Source organism: Trichosurus vulpecula, chromosome 4 (assembly GCF_011100635.1).
Source record: "Trichosurus vulpecula isolate mTriVul1 chromosome 4, mTriVul1.pri, whole genome shotgun sequence".
Classification (NCBI taxonomy): Eukaryota; Metazoa; Chordata; class Mammalia; order Diprotodontia; family Phalangeridae; genus Trichosurus; species Trichosurus vulpecula.
This window is the reverse complement of record NC_050576.1, coordinates 55,611,586-55,627,760: the sequence shown is the minus strand read 5'-3', so window position 1 is coordinate 55,627,760 and position 16,175 is coordinate 55,611,586. Positions and strand designations below refer to the sequence as shown.

Genomic DNA, 16,175 nt, shown 5'->3' with positions numbered 1-16,175 from the left:
GAAGGAAGGAAGAAGTGAATTCATCAAGGACTTATTAAGCACCTATTGTGAACACAACACCATGCTAGTACCGGGGATGCTGAGCCAAAGAAAACCTGGCCTCAAGGAGCTTTTTGTTGTCATTCATTTCTAGTTGTGGCTGACTCTTCATGACCCCATATGGAGTTTTCTTGGCAGAGATACTGGAGCAGTTTGCCATTTCCTTCTCCAGCTCATTTTACAGATGAGGAAACTGAGGCAAGCAGGGTTAAGTGACTTGCCCAGGATCACACAACTATTAATGGTCTTGAGGCCGTATCTGAACTCAGGAAGATGCATCTTTCTGAATCCAGACCCAGCACTCTGGGCCCTATGGCGCCCACCTAGCTGCCACCTTTTCCTCTACATGACAGACTAATTGCATGTTAACTGAAGATAAGCACACAGTAATAACATATTGCATGATATTTTTCCTCCTCGTAGGACAAGAGGTCTCAGAAAAGTCTATATGACAAATGCTAATCCCTGGCCAAAGACAGTCACCATTCTCTGGTTTTTGTATTTTAGAAATATCTCACAGGGCTGCTGTGAGGAAAGTGCTTTGTAAACTTTGAAGCACTACATCAGTGTGATGTGCTTTTTAAATTATTATTAGCCATTGGGCCTGGGAAAACCTCTTTGCTCCCGGCCTTCTTTTGTGTATCAAAACCACACAGAAGATGAGAAGACACGTGGTGGGAAGAGAGCTGTCCAGACGATGGGAGACAGAGAGGAAAGATGCCAAGCGGGCTGAAGCCAGGCTCAGTCTAGGCCTGCTCAGGCTGGAGGAGTGCCGGCTCTATCACATAAAGACAGTGGCCAGGGAGCAGAGGCAGCTGCAGAAAGAACTGGAGAAGCTGAGACGGGGTAAGACAGGTCCTGCCTGCACTGGGAAATTAGGGAAGCTTTACAGCCATACATTGCTTACCCAGGTCAAAGGAAGCAAACCTGCCACAATTTAAGGAACTGAACTAGCTGATCTTTCAGGGGCCATCAGGGAATGAGAGCTTACAGTTTAGGAGCCTGTGACTTCTTAAAAGTGAACGTATGCGTCCTCCAGTCCTCCAAAGCAGAGCAAGAAAGGTCCTTTCCGTCTGACCACAGCCTTCATTTTCACCCAGTCTGCCCTCTAGAGAACTCACTGGCACTGAGCCTCCCTCAGATGACTCCAAGTAAACTCTTCTTTGGCTTTATCCTCTCAATGGCCAAATTGGCCCATTTCTTTTGACCTTCGTGATTCAGTTTCACTCTCTCCTACCTGCCAATGCCTGTCTTTCACTCTATTCCAATACCTGGTTCAAAATCCATGCCTAGATATTAGAAATTACATAGGCAAACATTTGGAGAATTGCCATTTTTCTCCCCCAGTGCCCACATGTTCCATTCACACATTAAGAGATAGCCCTAGGACTTTTCCTGGAAGTAAAAGATTTTATATTTTATGTATATGTATATGTATACACATATATATACATATATACACATATATACATATACACACCCACATACACCTTAGGCATAGGTCCTTGTATTCCTTAGACTGTTCTGTTTTCTCTTTTTATCCAAAACAGACAACTCCAAGAAAAAGTTCTCATCTTTTAGCAATGTTTTACTTGGGACTCGGAAGAAGCCTGAAATTCCTATGATTCCCCAACAGGGAGGTCAGAGGCACAGAACTGCTGAACCTGGTGGCATTAGGTAAGGAAATGCTTAGAGATCCAGTGTTTTAGGATTTGATGGTATGCCATTCAACTGAATTGAACTCAAACATTTACTTGTAACTGTGTGAAAGGAGAAACAAATGTGACAAGTGACCTTGCTCTCAAGTAACTTACAAGGTGATGGGGCAAAGAACAGTTTCAAAAATATGGTGAGGCATTGCCCCTGTTCTGGAGTCGCAGGTGGCACTGGAAGCAGCCACGCAGTCCCGCTAGTTTTACCCTTCTCTGCCTTCTGGAGATAACAATGTGAGTTGCTAAGAAGCAGCCTGAGTCAGCCCTACATAGACCAGCTACTAGACAAAGCCTTTCTCCTAAGGTTACCTCCCACATACCCTGCATGTAACTTGGATGAACCTGTTTACTTACATGTTATGTCCTCCATTCGAATATAAGTTCCTTGAGGGCAGGGGCCATTTTTGCTTTTCTTTGTACTCATACCACTTGGCACAGGGTCTAGCACACAGTAAATTCTGGATAAATGTTTGTTGATTTATTGACTGTATAAACCACTTAAAAGATAACAACTAGCACCCTTTGCTTAAGGAGAGCTGAAGAGCAGGGAATAGCAGCAGAACTAAGCTCTAAGGACCCAAAGCTTAATGGGTGATCAGAAAACTGGCAAAAGACTGAAGAATAGAGCATAGATGTGGAGGAATGAATCCCGACGTGGGGACCCACCCAGGACAGTACTGTTATCACAGAGACTATGCCCTTGGAGGAGGGTGCCTCATTCTAGTGACAGGCAGAGGTAGGGTGTCTCGGGACTCTCTACACGTGTACTCAGGGAGCATTGAGCATGACCAATCCTATGACTCATTTTTCAAGAACCTGGAAAATCACTGTCTCCCCAATTCAGGACCTCAGCAACCTCTTAAAAGAAGTTAGTCATTGGCATGTACGAGTCTTGTGCTTTACCCATAGTGGTGTGAAGACAAAAAACTAGAAAGATTAGGGTGTGTGGACTATGAAAACCTTAAGAAGAGAACTGAGATCAGTATATCAAGCCGTAAGTTCAGGATACCTTAGATTGCCTGCTGGGCAGCCAGTTCTCCATGGTGGAGTCTATGTACATGGTAGACAGCCATGTCTGGTGGGGTTCTTTCAATTTGATTGCATAACAGAAGTATTTCCAGGACCCGAGCCACTTTTCAGTGGCTCATGGAAAAGGTGGCAGATAACATGAACTTACTTTAGAGGTGTTAGTTCACTGGGACGGCCTTGTCCTTTAGTAGTCTAGAAAAGCATGGAGACAACTAAAGCTGAAGGTTGCTGGTCTAAACACATGCCAGTTTTTTTCAGCCTCTCGCAAATATGTAGGTCATTCAGATTACTGTGATTACAAAGAAGTCACATACTCACAGAATATGAGAGTTGGAACACACCACAGGGCCTAGCTTAACCCATACATAAAAGGAACCTCTACTCGAAAATATGTGGTCACCTAGCCTCTGCTTAAAGACCTCCAAAGTCAGAGAGCCCACCTTCTCCTTTGGCGTGAAAGCTAAGTATAAAGGAGACATCTAGGACTATGAGAAATGTAATAAGGGAGACACCACTTGCAGCTAGAGAGGCGAGGGAACGCTCCATGGAAGAAGTGTCACCTCAGTAGAGTCCTGAAGAAACTGAACAATGAATATGGGGGATGGGAGGGTCCATCAGAGGATTGGGTGAGGGTGTGAATAAAGATCAGAGAACCAGGAAAGGCAGGCCCTTGGTAGCATAACCTCTTTATTGCCTTGAAAATCTCCTCAAATCTATTTTCTCTCTTGAGGGAATAAAGAGCCTCATTCAATAAATACCAGCTCCTCTCAAGCATGTAGAAAGATGTCTCATTCCCTTCCCAGCCCACCACCACAACATGCTTGCCTCATCTGATCTCATCGTGAAGGCTTTCACAGTTCAGGAAAAACCTGCAAACAATAGATAAAAATGACCCACCCCCCCCCCCCAAGGTTCTCATTGTACTTTGCCTGGACCTCCCCTTTGGACTCACATCATTCTCTCCAGTATCCTGGTTACTGGACCTCCCCTTTGGACTCACATCATTCTCTCCAGTATCCTGGTTATTGGTTCATTTGTCCTGACTCTTATAGACTGCAACTTCCTTTGGCATTGATTTGAGTTGAAAGGGATCTTAGAGGTAATCTAGTCATACCCTCCCATTTTACAGATGAGGCAGCTAAAGCCCAGAGTGACAGGATGATTTGCTAAGTCACACAAGTATTTAGAGGGAGATTTGGGGTTTTAATCCAAATTTGGCACATTTTCCATTTTACTGTTTCTCCTCATGTTTTTATACCTCCAGTGCCTACCATGGGGCCTTGTCCAAAGTAGGTGCTAAATGTTTGCTGCATTATGTCATAGAATTGTTGAAGTGTGAGGCTTCACGGGTGCTTAAAGGTCTTTTCTCCCTTTAGCAGAACAGAAACTCATCTGCTCCAAACTAAGGAATACGAAATCTCCAAACCTATCAAGACACCAAGTTCTTATCCCATGGACTGCACAAAGAACAAAGAAGAAGCACTTTCTCAAAGCCCCAGGGCCTCTCTGGGAGGTGGACCTAAAGCTCCAAAAAGAAATTCAGTCGCAGTCACTAACCCACCCCAGGACAGAGATTCCATTGACCAACCACAAGGCATCTCTGCTGACCCCCAGAAGCCTGAAGCCTTCAGCAAAGTAGAACAGGCCCCTGGTGCTACCCCGGGTGAAAGTGAGGTGACAGAAATCATGGAGGTCAGCCCTGGTGGGAGTGTTGGCCCAAAGCCTGGTGGTCATACTGGAAAACAGAACTATACTCCAGGTAGAGACACGCCTACCTTTGATTCCAAGGCCTATACTCTTTACAGTTACCTCAGGACAGTGGACACAATGCCAACCTACCTGGAACTCTTTGCAAAGGTCAAGAATGCCCGCTACCTCCGGCATAGAGTACCACCTGAATTTGAGAGGGAGCTCAGTACTGGGGAAATATTTGGACATGAAACACGCTTATAGCCCTGGGAAGGAAGCGAGCCTGATGAAAGCCTAAGCATTTGAAGTGCCTCTCTGGTCTCCCTTTGGTCCAGCTGGCCAATAGCCAATAGCAACGGCTAGATGTACCCTTAAAACATCTTCAGCAGGAAGGAGAAAAACCAAAACCAAAAACAAGGGTAGGACACAATCCGATTTAGAAATCCCATACATTCATTTCTTCTGCGGCACTTCAGAATGAACTAGGAAGAATACCAACCCTATCAATTACATAAAAAAGAAGCCTTCTGAAAAACTGGAATACTATTATAAATGCTAAATAATGCGAACAATGAGAACCTAAATTTTGATCTGTGCTTGAAACATTTTGATTGTGCGCCCACCACGCCTGTCTTGAGGACCTTCCAGCGCTGCCATCTGCTGGCGAATGACAGAGCATGCTCTCCTTAACTTGCAACCATGATACCATGATGACGTTAATTTGTCATTTCTACAGCACTGTGATATTTACAAAGCGCTTTGCCTGTATGGTCTCATTGGAATCTCAGAAGAACGCAGATATTACTAGAGCCCATATTTCGCATATGGAGAAATTGAGGGTCAGGGATATGTAAGTGGCTTATCTAGTGTTATACAGCTAGTTATCAGACAAGTAGGATTTGAAGCCAGGTCTGCACCAATGTTACAGTCAGCATTCTCTCCCCTAGGCCTGATGGTGATAACACAGAAGGAAATCGTTAGAGGTAGAAAAAGCCTTGGAAAATGTCTGGTCTGTTCCCTCTCTGCAGCTGAGGAAAGAGATCCATAAAGCAAGATGCGCTGCCCAAAGTCCTATAGTACCGGTTCAGTCATTTCAGTCATGTCTGACTCTCCATAACCTTGGGATTTTCTTGGAAGAGATACTGAAGTGGTTTGCCATTTCCTTCTCCAGTTCGTTTTACAGATGAGGAACTGAGGCAAACAGGGTTAAGTGACTTGCCCAGGGTCACACAGCTAGTTATCTGAGGCCACATTTCAACTCAGGTCTTTCTGATTCAGGCCTAGCAGTTTATTCACTGTACCACCTACCTGCCCTGCCCTGCAAATAAGTAATTTTTTCCTCTCTTCATTCCATGGCCTCTGCTAAAGACCTTTGCTGCCTTTATTTCGAAGTTGCTCAGGCTTGATTTCCCTGCCACCCCTTCATCTAATGACAAAAATTTTTTCAGTCCTAGGAAGAGAACAGGAGCAGTTTGGCATCATCCAATCCACTGGCAGCTAAGCTTATAGAGTGTTTTTATCCTGCTCCACATACAGCACATAGACAACACCTTAGGCAGAGACACAAATTCAAAGTAGACAGCTTCAGAAAAAGCTGATTATTAAATTGACTTCTTATTTTTTTAATGCTTTTTCCAATCCCAGCTAACACAAACTACATGCTACAAATTGTCATAGTTAAAAAGAAAATAGTCACCACATTAGTGTATGTAGGTCAACACTCTGATACGTAACACTGAGGTTTGTATTTTTCCATGCTTGCAAGAAGGGAGGGTTGCTTAGGACTTTGTTTTTTTCCATACCCGAGGGGCTGTAAATTTCCACAAGATGAGTGAAAATGTTTCAAGACCCTTGTCTTGTGCTCATAATGTTACAAAGCCAGTAAGTCTTAAGCATAAAGGAGAGCCACCAAAATTCTGGACTTATGTCTCTAAAGGGCAGTGATAGTTACTTCCAAATGCAGTTGTGTACACTGTGTACAAAAGAAAGAAGGTGCTAGAAGTCAGGGTTGTTGTTTTATGTCTCCCTGAGACACATGGGCTGTCTTAGGCACATTGGACCTTGACAGAGAGGGAAGGCAAAAACTCACCATTAAGTCCCTCCCTGTCCTACTCCTCCCTTTGAAATTTAATAAGGAAAAACGCAAAGGACCAAATTTAGGTTCTAAAAAGCTGACAGCTCAAAACAGATTGGGGAAAGCCAGGCTAGCTTATGTGAAAAGTGAATGCAGCCAACGCAATAACAAATCTATAGACCCTGGCCATTCACAAGCCTGTAAGGCAATTAACACAGTTTTTATATGCCCATGAGATATAAAATACATAAGGAAACTGAGCCTAGAAGCAGAGATTTGTCTGAGACAACACAGCTATCATCAGAGCCCAAATTCAAAGCAAACTTCTGACTACGAGTCTAATATTTTCCCTTTTTATGCTATGCTGCCTCCTGGATGAACCAAAAAAAGAGCTGACCATTTTAAACATCATAAAAAATACAAAAATTAGGTCACGGGTGTCTCCAGGCTTCTTAGTGCTAATTAGAATAAAATTCTTAAGAGTTTACAGATGATGCATTGTATGGTTCCACAATAAACCTATATCAAATACTGCCTTTCTTTAATGCTGGGTTGAGAGGAAGGGGGACAACTCGGAACTCAAAATGTAACCAAAATAAGTAGTGTTGTTGTGGCTGTTGCTTTTAAAGAGAGATTATAGATGCTCAGAAAAGGTTACGCTGTTTGATAGCTGAGGACTATCCTTCTTCATCCCCAAAATAAGTTGTCTTGAACTGCAATTTATATCTAGCAATGGCCTTCGCTTTGCAGTAACTTGGACCACAATGTTCTGACCCGTTAACTTCATGTGAAAACTTTATTTTGATCATCCCCAAGAATTACAGTGTTTCTAGAACAGCTCATACCCAAACAAGTTAGTTTTATTTGGAACACGTCAACGCACTGGAGACTCATGACAAAAAGGGAGGGAAGTTAACTCCTCTTTCACTGGCTGGAAATCAGACTCATGATAAGTGAAGTGATTTTCCCAGGAAGACGACGTTAACAGCCGGCAGAATCCAGACCTTTGTCTTGATCTTAAATTTTACAGGGTAACACACTCTCCTTAGTTGAGGGGGATGGAGCCACACCTGCTTGTGCAGGACTCTAACCCCTGCTACTAAGAAGTTTGGGACTGGAGGACTGCTTGAATTGAGGGCCTCTGGACCAAAGAAGGACTAAAGCTAAGAGGGTGCCTGAGCTGGGTCCTCAGGGGCTGCCCAAGGGAGGATGAACTGGTCCAGGATGGATAAACAGAACACGTTAAAACTTCCACACCAATCAGCATGGGGCCTGAGCTCATGAGCGGCCATGGTCCTTCTAGTCCAGGCAAGACAAGGACACCTAGTCTCCCCACTCCCCACACAAAGGAGAAGTAGAAGACCTGTCCAGTGAGGCTTGCTTTGGTCCTAAGTTTCAGCTACAGAATACTTTAACGCTACAAATGATGGTTGCCTATTTATTTAAATCACAAAACACCCTTTCCTTTCTAAGAGATGGGATGTCACACACAGTGTAACCACGTTATGAGGGAGAAATAAGGCAGAGTAATAATATAGAGGCCAACTCTCAAGGCTATAATTAGAAGCAGTGATAGAAATGACAAAGGTGTTGTTTCTAACTGGATGTTTCAGAAGCGAGTTTTTCCCCCTCTCTTTTATAGGACACATATGTATACACACACACACACATACACGCACACACACACACACCAGGGAGGAGACGAGACCCTCCCGAGGCTGTTCTACAAACGCACATCACCCAAAAGAATGAAAGCACTTGATGGTTCTAAGCAATTCCTTTTTGCCTCCTGCTCTCCAGTGACTCGGCTCTGACGGCCCCAAAGCGCTTTTCCAGGTCCAGCAAGCTTTGGTAAAATTTTTCAGCAGTCTCTTCATCCAGATCCATCTGCAAGAGAAGCAGAAAGAGGGATACCAAGGGTCCCGCTGGGGAAGGAAACATGGGATAAAAGAAAGAGAGTGTCCAACAGAGCTGCAAGCAAGAGAAGCTGGAAACTCGCCAAAGAACGGCACTGCAATAGTGATGTGGGGCGAGAAAGAGGGCTTCTTCACCAGAGGTTCGGAAAAGTCACTACAATCTGAAGATGACAGAGAATTGCAATTTCATCCCTCCAAGATAGAAGAGAAAAGGGCCCAATCCGAGGAAAAGCTCAAGAACTGTAAATACGAGTCCAATGCAAATATATTTGTCTCTTTGATTTATCAGGAAAATATTTCTTCCTTCCAAGTCTGCATTCATCCAGCTTGAGGAAATACAAGGCACGATATTTGCAGTCAGAGAAGTCAGGCAAGAAGGCTGAACAATAGTTTGTCTTGAAACTGACAGAGACCAGGGGAAGACAGGTAGGTATGGACAGTCATTTTAAAAAGGGAACAAAAGAACGAAAAGAACAATGAAACATTGGAAATACGCAGAAGAAAAAAAAAGTTCGGGAAAACTCAAAGATAAGCAGGGCAATGGTTGTCAAACTTAAATTTTTACAAACATACACATCTATGTAACAAAGATGTGTATGTATATATGTAAATATCCATACGTACTAGATTTATGGTTTCATATACAAGCCTCTTATTGTCTTCATTATATGTGACAAATTTAGGTTTGATATTTGTCATGTGCATAATACAAAAAAAAAGATTTTTTTAAATAAATTTTTTAAATGGAAGGAAGATCACTCCCGGGCATAGCCTTCCCCAACTCTAGTTGGTATTTTTTTCAGCTAATGAGCCTGTCACCATTTCCTGTTACCAAGCTACCTTTAATGAGGCTTACCTTCTGAGGGTTTACATAATTGTTTCCAAGACCCGTGGTAGCACTGTGATATTTGGTCAAGGGATTGAGAAACTCAGGCTTTTGTCGGAAAAGCCATAACTAGAAAGGAGGAGGAAGAAGTGCATGAGTCACACCTGTCTTAAGGTAAATCTTGACATCAAGTACTTTAAATAGCTTTGAACAAGTTTTAAAACCCCATCAATCATCATTTGGCAGAATCTTTGGGCTCTAAGATTCTATAATTGCTCAATAGCTAAATGGAGTTGTTGAGCAATTCAATCCAAGGGAAGGAAGAAAGATAACTATGATCAACCAGTTTTCTCTGCAAGTTATTTGAAGTTAAATAAGGTAGGGCTGGCCTTCAAGGTCTACATTAAATACCAGGAATGAAGTCTAGTTCCTTCCCCAAAGATACTCAGTTTATGCCATTAGATGGTATAGCTCATTGATCAAACAGCTTTTAAAATGAAATATTAACCCTGGGATTTAAAGGCCTATTTCTAAATAGATACTCCAAACCTACATACATATATTTATATTTACGTATATGTATGTATGTACATGTGTATGTGTGTATACGTAAACATGTGCATACATATACATACATGTATATTTTTAAGCATACTGCAAGTGTTTTTCATATCAGCATCTAGTGAAAAATTATTATTAGTAATATTTTCCTGCTGGAGCTTGAAAAATGGAGACCTAAACCAAATTTCCAGGCCCACATCCAACCATTCGATTGAATTATCCAAAGCACTAATGGGGCCCTTAAACCATGACATGGCAAAGTGTAAATGATATCTTCGCCAACACATACTTGCAGCCTTCTCTCCAGGGTAAAAGAACTCTCCAATAAGATGACAGCACTCTGCAAATCTCTAGATACTATATACATGTGAGCTATTATTCTTCCCATACATCAGAACTAGTTCCAGTAACGTTAGAGCAGAATTAAAGCAGAAGAGGCAAGGGCAGACAGTATCACCTTGTGTCTGAGAAGCTGATTTCACATCCCAACCTTTCCAAATTTGCGAACTCTTTAAGGCCCAAACCAAGTCCCACCTATTCTGAAGCCCCTTTCAACTAACCCAGCTCACTCTAATATCTCCCTTCTGTAAAGTATGGCATTTACTGTCTATGCCAGACCTGCACAACTTGGCAGTAGGTAGGGGCCAAAAATAAAATAGGCTAAACTTCTCTGGGCCCCAGAGTGGTTTTTAGAGGCTCACTTTCCAAGTAAAGGTAACTGGAGACTGACAATGGTTGGTTGCCACTGCCAAGTCACATGATGGGCATAATAGTGACTAGTGGAAGGGGGGTTAAGTGAGGCAAGGACAAAGCACTTGTTACATCTTTACTTTCTTTTACATCCTCTACATTTTTCTCAGGCCACCTGAAATCTTTATGTGGGCCACAAGCAGCCCATGGGCCATATGTCGTAAAGGCCTGGTCTACGCCACATAATTGAACACCTGATTATATAATGTTTTATACTGTTTTCTGTGCCTGTATTTTAGTGTTGTCTTTCCTATCTTTTTCTTTTGTATTCCCATTACACCTAGCACTAGGCTGAACTCACTCTAGGCCTTCAATAACATTTGTGTTGATCAGTCCCAAAAGAATGAGCCTCTAAATGTCCCTGTAACTGCAAAAACAGAGACTGTGAGGAGGCCGGTCGCCGAGAAGAAGGGAATCCCTCTCTTCTGTCTCCACCAAGTCGTCGTACTGGCTGTGCTTGGAGATCTCTACGCAGTGAAGGGAACAGTTTCACAAGGCAGTCTATGCCTCTAACTGTAGGGCAGGGCTGATTCACATTAAACCTTTGAGGGTGCCTCTCTGCTACCCTGCCCATAGCCCTTAGCTAGGGCCAAGCAGAACAGGTGTCATCCTCTTCCCAAAGACATCCCTACCAATTCTTAAAGACAGTGGGCATAGACCCCTCAGCCCTCTCTGGCTTCCTTTTTATATAGAGAGGGTGAACCAAAAACTACCTTAGAGGTTAAAGCCTTCACAACTAACTTGTCCCCTATCACCAATTAGGTTGATTCCAAAAACATTTCCCAAGATGAAGGTTACTTTTCTTTCACCCCAGATCCCAGACACTCCAAGGGTTCTGTATCTCTCAGTAAGATATGTCATCAGTAACCTCTGAATTTCAGATTCTTGTCTCCTAGGCCATCTCCCATCAAGGCCCCAGGGACTTACCAAGGCTTCTGCTCCATTGTAAGGTGTAACTGTTAAAGACTTTACAAAAAAGCGCAGCTGAAGAAAGAAAAAAAAATACTATTTATTAACATGTAAAGATTACCAGGGACATGAAAAACATTAGGTGTTCAGCTTCTAATACATAAATCCCTGGAAGAAGCAAATGCTTCCCAAAATTCCTTGTTTCTCCAGTATATAAGATTTTAATAAAGTTCCAGTGCCTCACTAGAGAGTCAAAGGGGCACTTACTATCTACCAGAGATTAAAGCAACCATTGATCCCAGACTTTGGGCTTCTCATGTCCTGTGCCCCCAGGTAAAGCTCAGTTCTGGAATCTGCTCTGCCTCATCTTTTCAAAGAAGCAGACTTGAAAGGTCGTTCTTCAGTTAGAGTTGCTAAATAATCTCTGTGCTCATATGCTAGAGTCACCACCAGGGAAATACAATTACCACATCTTACTACTCCCCAAATTATCAGTTATTGATGGAAGGCCTACTGAAGAGATCTAGTTGGCTTGAAAATGAACACCCAAGCAGGCACTTATGCTATTCCTTATCTTGCACGTAAGAATTAGCTATGAACTTGTAACTGTCCAATGAGGGGATGGACAAAGGATAGAAAGCCCCAAACTCCTGTAGCTATTATAACATAAGGAGCCAAGGAGAGGCGCACAAAACCTCTATTTGTGGAAAAGGAAGAACAGAAAAAAGAACCCTTCAAGGTTGAGTCATATAATCCAATGATCTCAAATCAACCTTCTCATTTTACAAACTGGGAAATGGAGTCCACAGTGAGAGATAAGTCACCTAAGGTGAGTCTGCCAATGTGGCAAAGCCAGGGCTAGAACAAAACTTTCCTAATTTGAGGTTCTCATAAAACAGAAAAAAAAAATGTCTACTCTGAAGGAAAACAACTAGAACTTCTTTTACATGCTTCAGAAATGCACATATTAGGCTGCCCTAGAATTCTAACCTGTGGCTTCAGGACAACAAAATCACTCATATCTAGGAGATAAAAAGTTTCTCCAGAGATATGAATAAGTCTGTAGATACAGACAACTAAATTAGGGGTCACTGAGAGAAACAGACCAGAACAGCGGATGTATGTAAATGCTAGAAATCAGGGAAATTAGAATTGTAGGGTAGCTATCTTTTTAAAAAGATGGGTCCTGGTGGGTAGGATACTAGCATACCGACAAGCAAATACTCAGATGAAATTGGGTCAGGATGCTAGGTGGGGTGGTGCACAGGTCCTCCATTGAAGAAGCTTTGAAATTCCCTAAAACCACAGGACACACTAATATTCTAGTGAGCAAATCATTTCCCTATACTCAAATTTATCTTCTATGATCTCAACTTGAATATATTTGGAAAAATAATGAAGAAAGAACATAACACTCACCAAAAATATAATTGGAGCCAATAGTGTCCAGATGAAAGGTGGCAGAATTCCGTATGTCAGATTGGTCAGCACAAACCCTGGGCACACCACACTGGAGTAGAGGCCCTGGCAATACAGAAAGAGATGAGAATGAGGGAAATGGGAAGATGGTGCCATTTAAGAAAGAACAGCCTTTCAAAGTATTCTTTCCTACAGTTACTAATTCTCTTAAGTCTTTTGAATGGTTGGGCGGGGAGGGGAGGGAAGCTGTGGCCTTGAGGCCACATGTGACCTGAATAAACCTTTAACACTGCAAGAATCTATAATTTGATCATCATGGTACTCTTCCACCATTGATGCAGATTGTAATTCTTCTTTCTATTCACATAAGAATTTCAAGAATTTCACTCAAGATTTATTGTGGCCAAAAAAATTTAGACTGAGACCAAGTCTGGAACAGGGTCCCTGCAACCTTAGGAAGATTTAGCCTTGACCAACAGCCAGTCCATCACTTGGCAGGAATTTGAAGCCTTCCAAGATTGGCAGGATTTTCCATGTCTCACATGGTGGTCAAAAGAAGTGGTACAAAGACATGCTCAAGGTCTCTCTGAGGAACTTTAATACTGATTGTAAGACATGGAGATGCTGGCACAAGACCAGCCAGCATATGTGCCTGCATCAAAGAAGGTGCTGTGTTCCAAGAACAAAGCAGAATCACAGTAGCACGAAGGAAATGTGAGATGTGCAAATCTAGAAACATCATCTCCATTACAAATGTTCAAATGGATGATAGTGCCCAACCTGAGGCTCTGCCTTCCCAGCTCATATTGGGCTAATTAGCCGCAACTGAACATACTATACCTTGACTCCAACATCCAGACACCATTAAGTCTTCCCGGACAATATTATTTGCAAGAAACAGTGGAGACAGTGGTAACTTCTGCATACCACCAACAGACACCTAAGGAGGGCTGTCAAGCCCTGTGCCATCTGGCTCTAGGCCATCTTTGCAGAATGACTATACATTAATTCACCTTGCATGCTCTACATTCCAACTAAAAGGCCCACTTCCTGCTCCCTGTACAGAACTTCCTGCCTCTGTCTTCCTACAGACTCTTCCCCCATGCCTGAAAAGCACTCCTTCCTCAATTCCTCTGGGAGCCCTTCAAGGCTAAGATGCCACCTCCTACAATCTGCACATCCTGATTTTCCTAACTGATAGTGTTCCCCACCACCCTACAATTATTTTGTAGAGATTCTGTATTTAACATGTATGTTTCTTTTTTTTCTTGCACATAGAAATTCCTTTATTATAGTGTCTGTCAGTAAATAGTGTTTCTTAGTGAAAACAACTAGTGCTAAAACTTTGTATTTGTAACTTTTTAAAAAGATTTTAACTCTTTTTATTTATTTTGTTTTCAACATTCATTTCCACAAGATTTTGAGTTCCAAATTTTCTCCCCATCTCTCCCCTTCCCCCCACCCCAAGATGACATGCATTCTGATTACCCCTTCCCCCAGTCTGTCCTCCATTCTATCATACCCCCTCCCATTATCCCCTTCCCCCTTCTTTTCTTGTAGGGCAAGATAGATTTTTATACCCCATTGCCTGTATATCTTATTTCCCAGTTGAATCCAAAAATAATTTTTAACATTTTTTTAAACTTTGAGTTTCAAATTCTCTCCTTTCTTCCCTCCCCACCCATCCTCATTGAGAAGGCAAAGAATTCAATATAGGTTATACATGTATAGTTATGCAAAACACTTCCATAATAGTCATATTGTGACTAACTACATTTCCCTCCATCATATCCCATCCCCCATTTATTCTACTTTCTCCTCTGACCCTTTCTTTTTCAAAAGTCTTTGCTTCTGACTACCCCTTCCTACAATCTCCCCTCCCTTCTATCACCCCCCCTTATTCCCTTCCCCCCTACTTTCCAGTAAGGTAAGATACCCAATTGAGTGCATATGTTATTCCCTCCTTAAGCCAAATCTGATGAGAGTAAGATTCACTCATTCCCTTTCACTTCCCCCCTCTTCCCCTCCATTGTAAAAGCTTTTTCTTGCCTCTTTTATGTGAGATACTTTACTCCATTCTACCTCTCCCTTTCTCCTTCTCCCAATATATTCTCTCACTCCTTAATTTTATGTTTTAGATATCATCCTTTCATATTCAACTCACCCTGTGCCCTCTGTCTCTGGTCTTTTCATCAAGAATTTTTGAAAGTCCTCTAATTCATTGAATATCCATTTTTTATCCTGAAAGATCATACTCAGTTTTGCTGGGTAGGCAATTCTTGGTTTTAATCCTAGCTCCTTTGACCTCCAGAATGTCATATTCCAAGCCTTTCAATCCCTTAATGTAGAAACTGCTAGATCTTGTGTTATCCTGATTGTGCTTCCACAATACTTGAATTGATTGTTTCTGGCTGCTTGCAATATTTTCTCCTTGACCTGGGAACTCTGTAATTTAGCTACAATATTTCTAGGAGCTTTCCTTTTGGGATCTTTTTCAAGAGGCGATTAGTGGATTCTTTCAATTTCTATTTTACCTTCTGGTTCTAGAATATCAAGGCAGTTTTCCTTGATCAATTCTTAAAAGATGACGTCTAGGCTCTTTTTCTGACCATGGTTTTCAGGTAGTCCAATAATTTTTAAATTATCTCTCCTGGATCTATTTTCCAGGTCAGTGGTTTTTCCAATGAGATATTTCATATCATCTATTTTTTTCATTCTTTTGGTTTTGTTTTGCTCCATTCTAATTTTTAAGGAATAATTTTCTTCGCTGAGCTTTTGGACTTCCTTTTTCATTTGGCAAATTCTGCTTTTTAAGGCATTCTTCTCTTCATTGGCTTTTTGGAGCTCTTTTGCCATTTGGGTTAGTCTACTTTTTAAGGTATTAGTTTCTTCAGTATTTTTTTGGATCTCCTTTAGCAAGTCGTTGACTCGTTTTTTCATGCTTTTCTTGCATCATTCTCACTTCTCTTCTCAATTTTTCCTCTACTTCTCTTACTTGATTGTCAAAATCCTTTTTGAGCTCTTCCATGGCTGGCAACCAATTCCTATTTTCCTTGGAGGCTTTGGATGTAGGAGCTTTGACTTTGTTGTCTTCTTCTGGGTTGTATGTTTTGATCTTCCTTGTCACCAAAGTAAGATTCTATAGTCTGCCGGTTTTTTTATGCTGTTTGCTCATTTCCCCAGCCAATTACTTGACTTTTGACTCTTTGTCAAGGTACAACTCTACTTCCAGAGTGGAGCGTGCACTGTTT

The 16,175-nt window shown here is 42.0% G+C and overlaps 2 protein-coding genes across 2 annotated transcripts in view; one reads left to right on the top strand and one right to left on the bottom strand.

Annotated features, from left to right (window-relative positions):
• Positions 1-698: 698 nt before the first annotated feature.
• CCDC190 (coiled-coil domain containing 190) lies at positions 699-4,733 on the top strand. Its single transcript, XM_036753658.1, has 3 exons — positions 699-885; positions 1,590-1,716; positions 4,160-4,733. Exons 1-3 carry the CDS (start codon positions 699-701, stop codon positions 4,731-4,733), a joined length of 888 nt encoding a protein of 295 aa, XP_036609553.1.
• A 2,580-nt stretch (positions 4,734-7,313) lies between these two features.
• The window catches only part of HSD17B7 (hydroxysteroid 17-beta dehydrogenase 7), a 35,972-nt gene continuing 27,110 nt past the window's right edge, over positions 7,314-16,175 (bottom strand). The window contains exons 6-9 of the mRNA XM_036757237.1: positions 12,925-13,029; positions 11,524-11,580; positions 9,316-9,414; positions 7,314-8,430 (exon numbers count right to left, since the gene is read on the bottom strand). Of these exons, the coding sequence (XP_036613132.1) occupies positions 8,311-8,430; positions 9,316-9,414; positions 11,524-11,580; positions 12,925-13,029 (381 nt within the window). The 3' untranslated portion in view covers positions 7,314-8,310. The remainder of the gene's footprint in view (positions 8,431-9,315; positions 9,415-11,523; positions 11,581-12,924; positions 13,030-16,175) is intronic.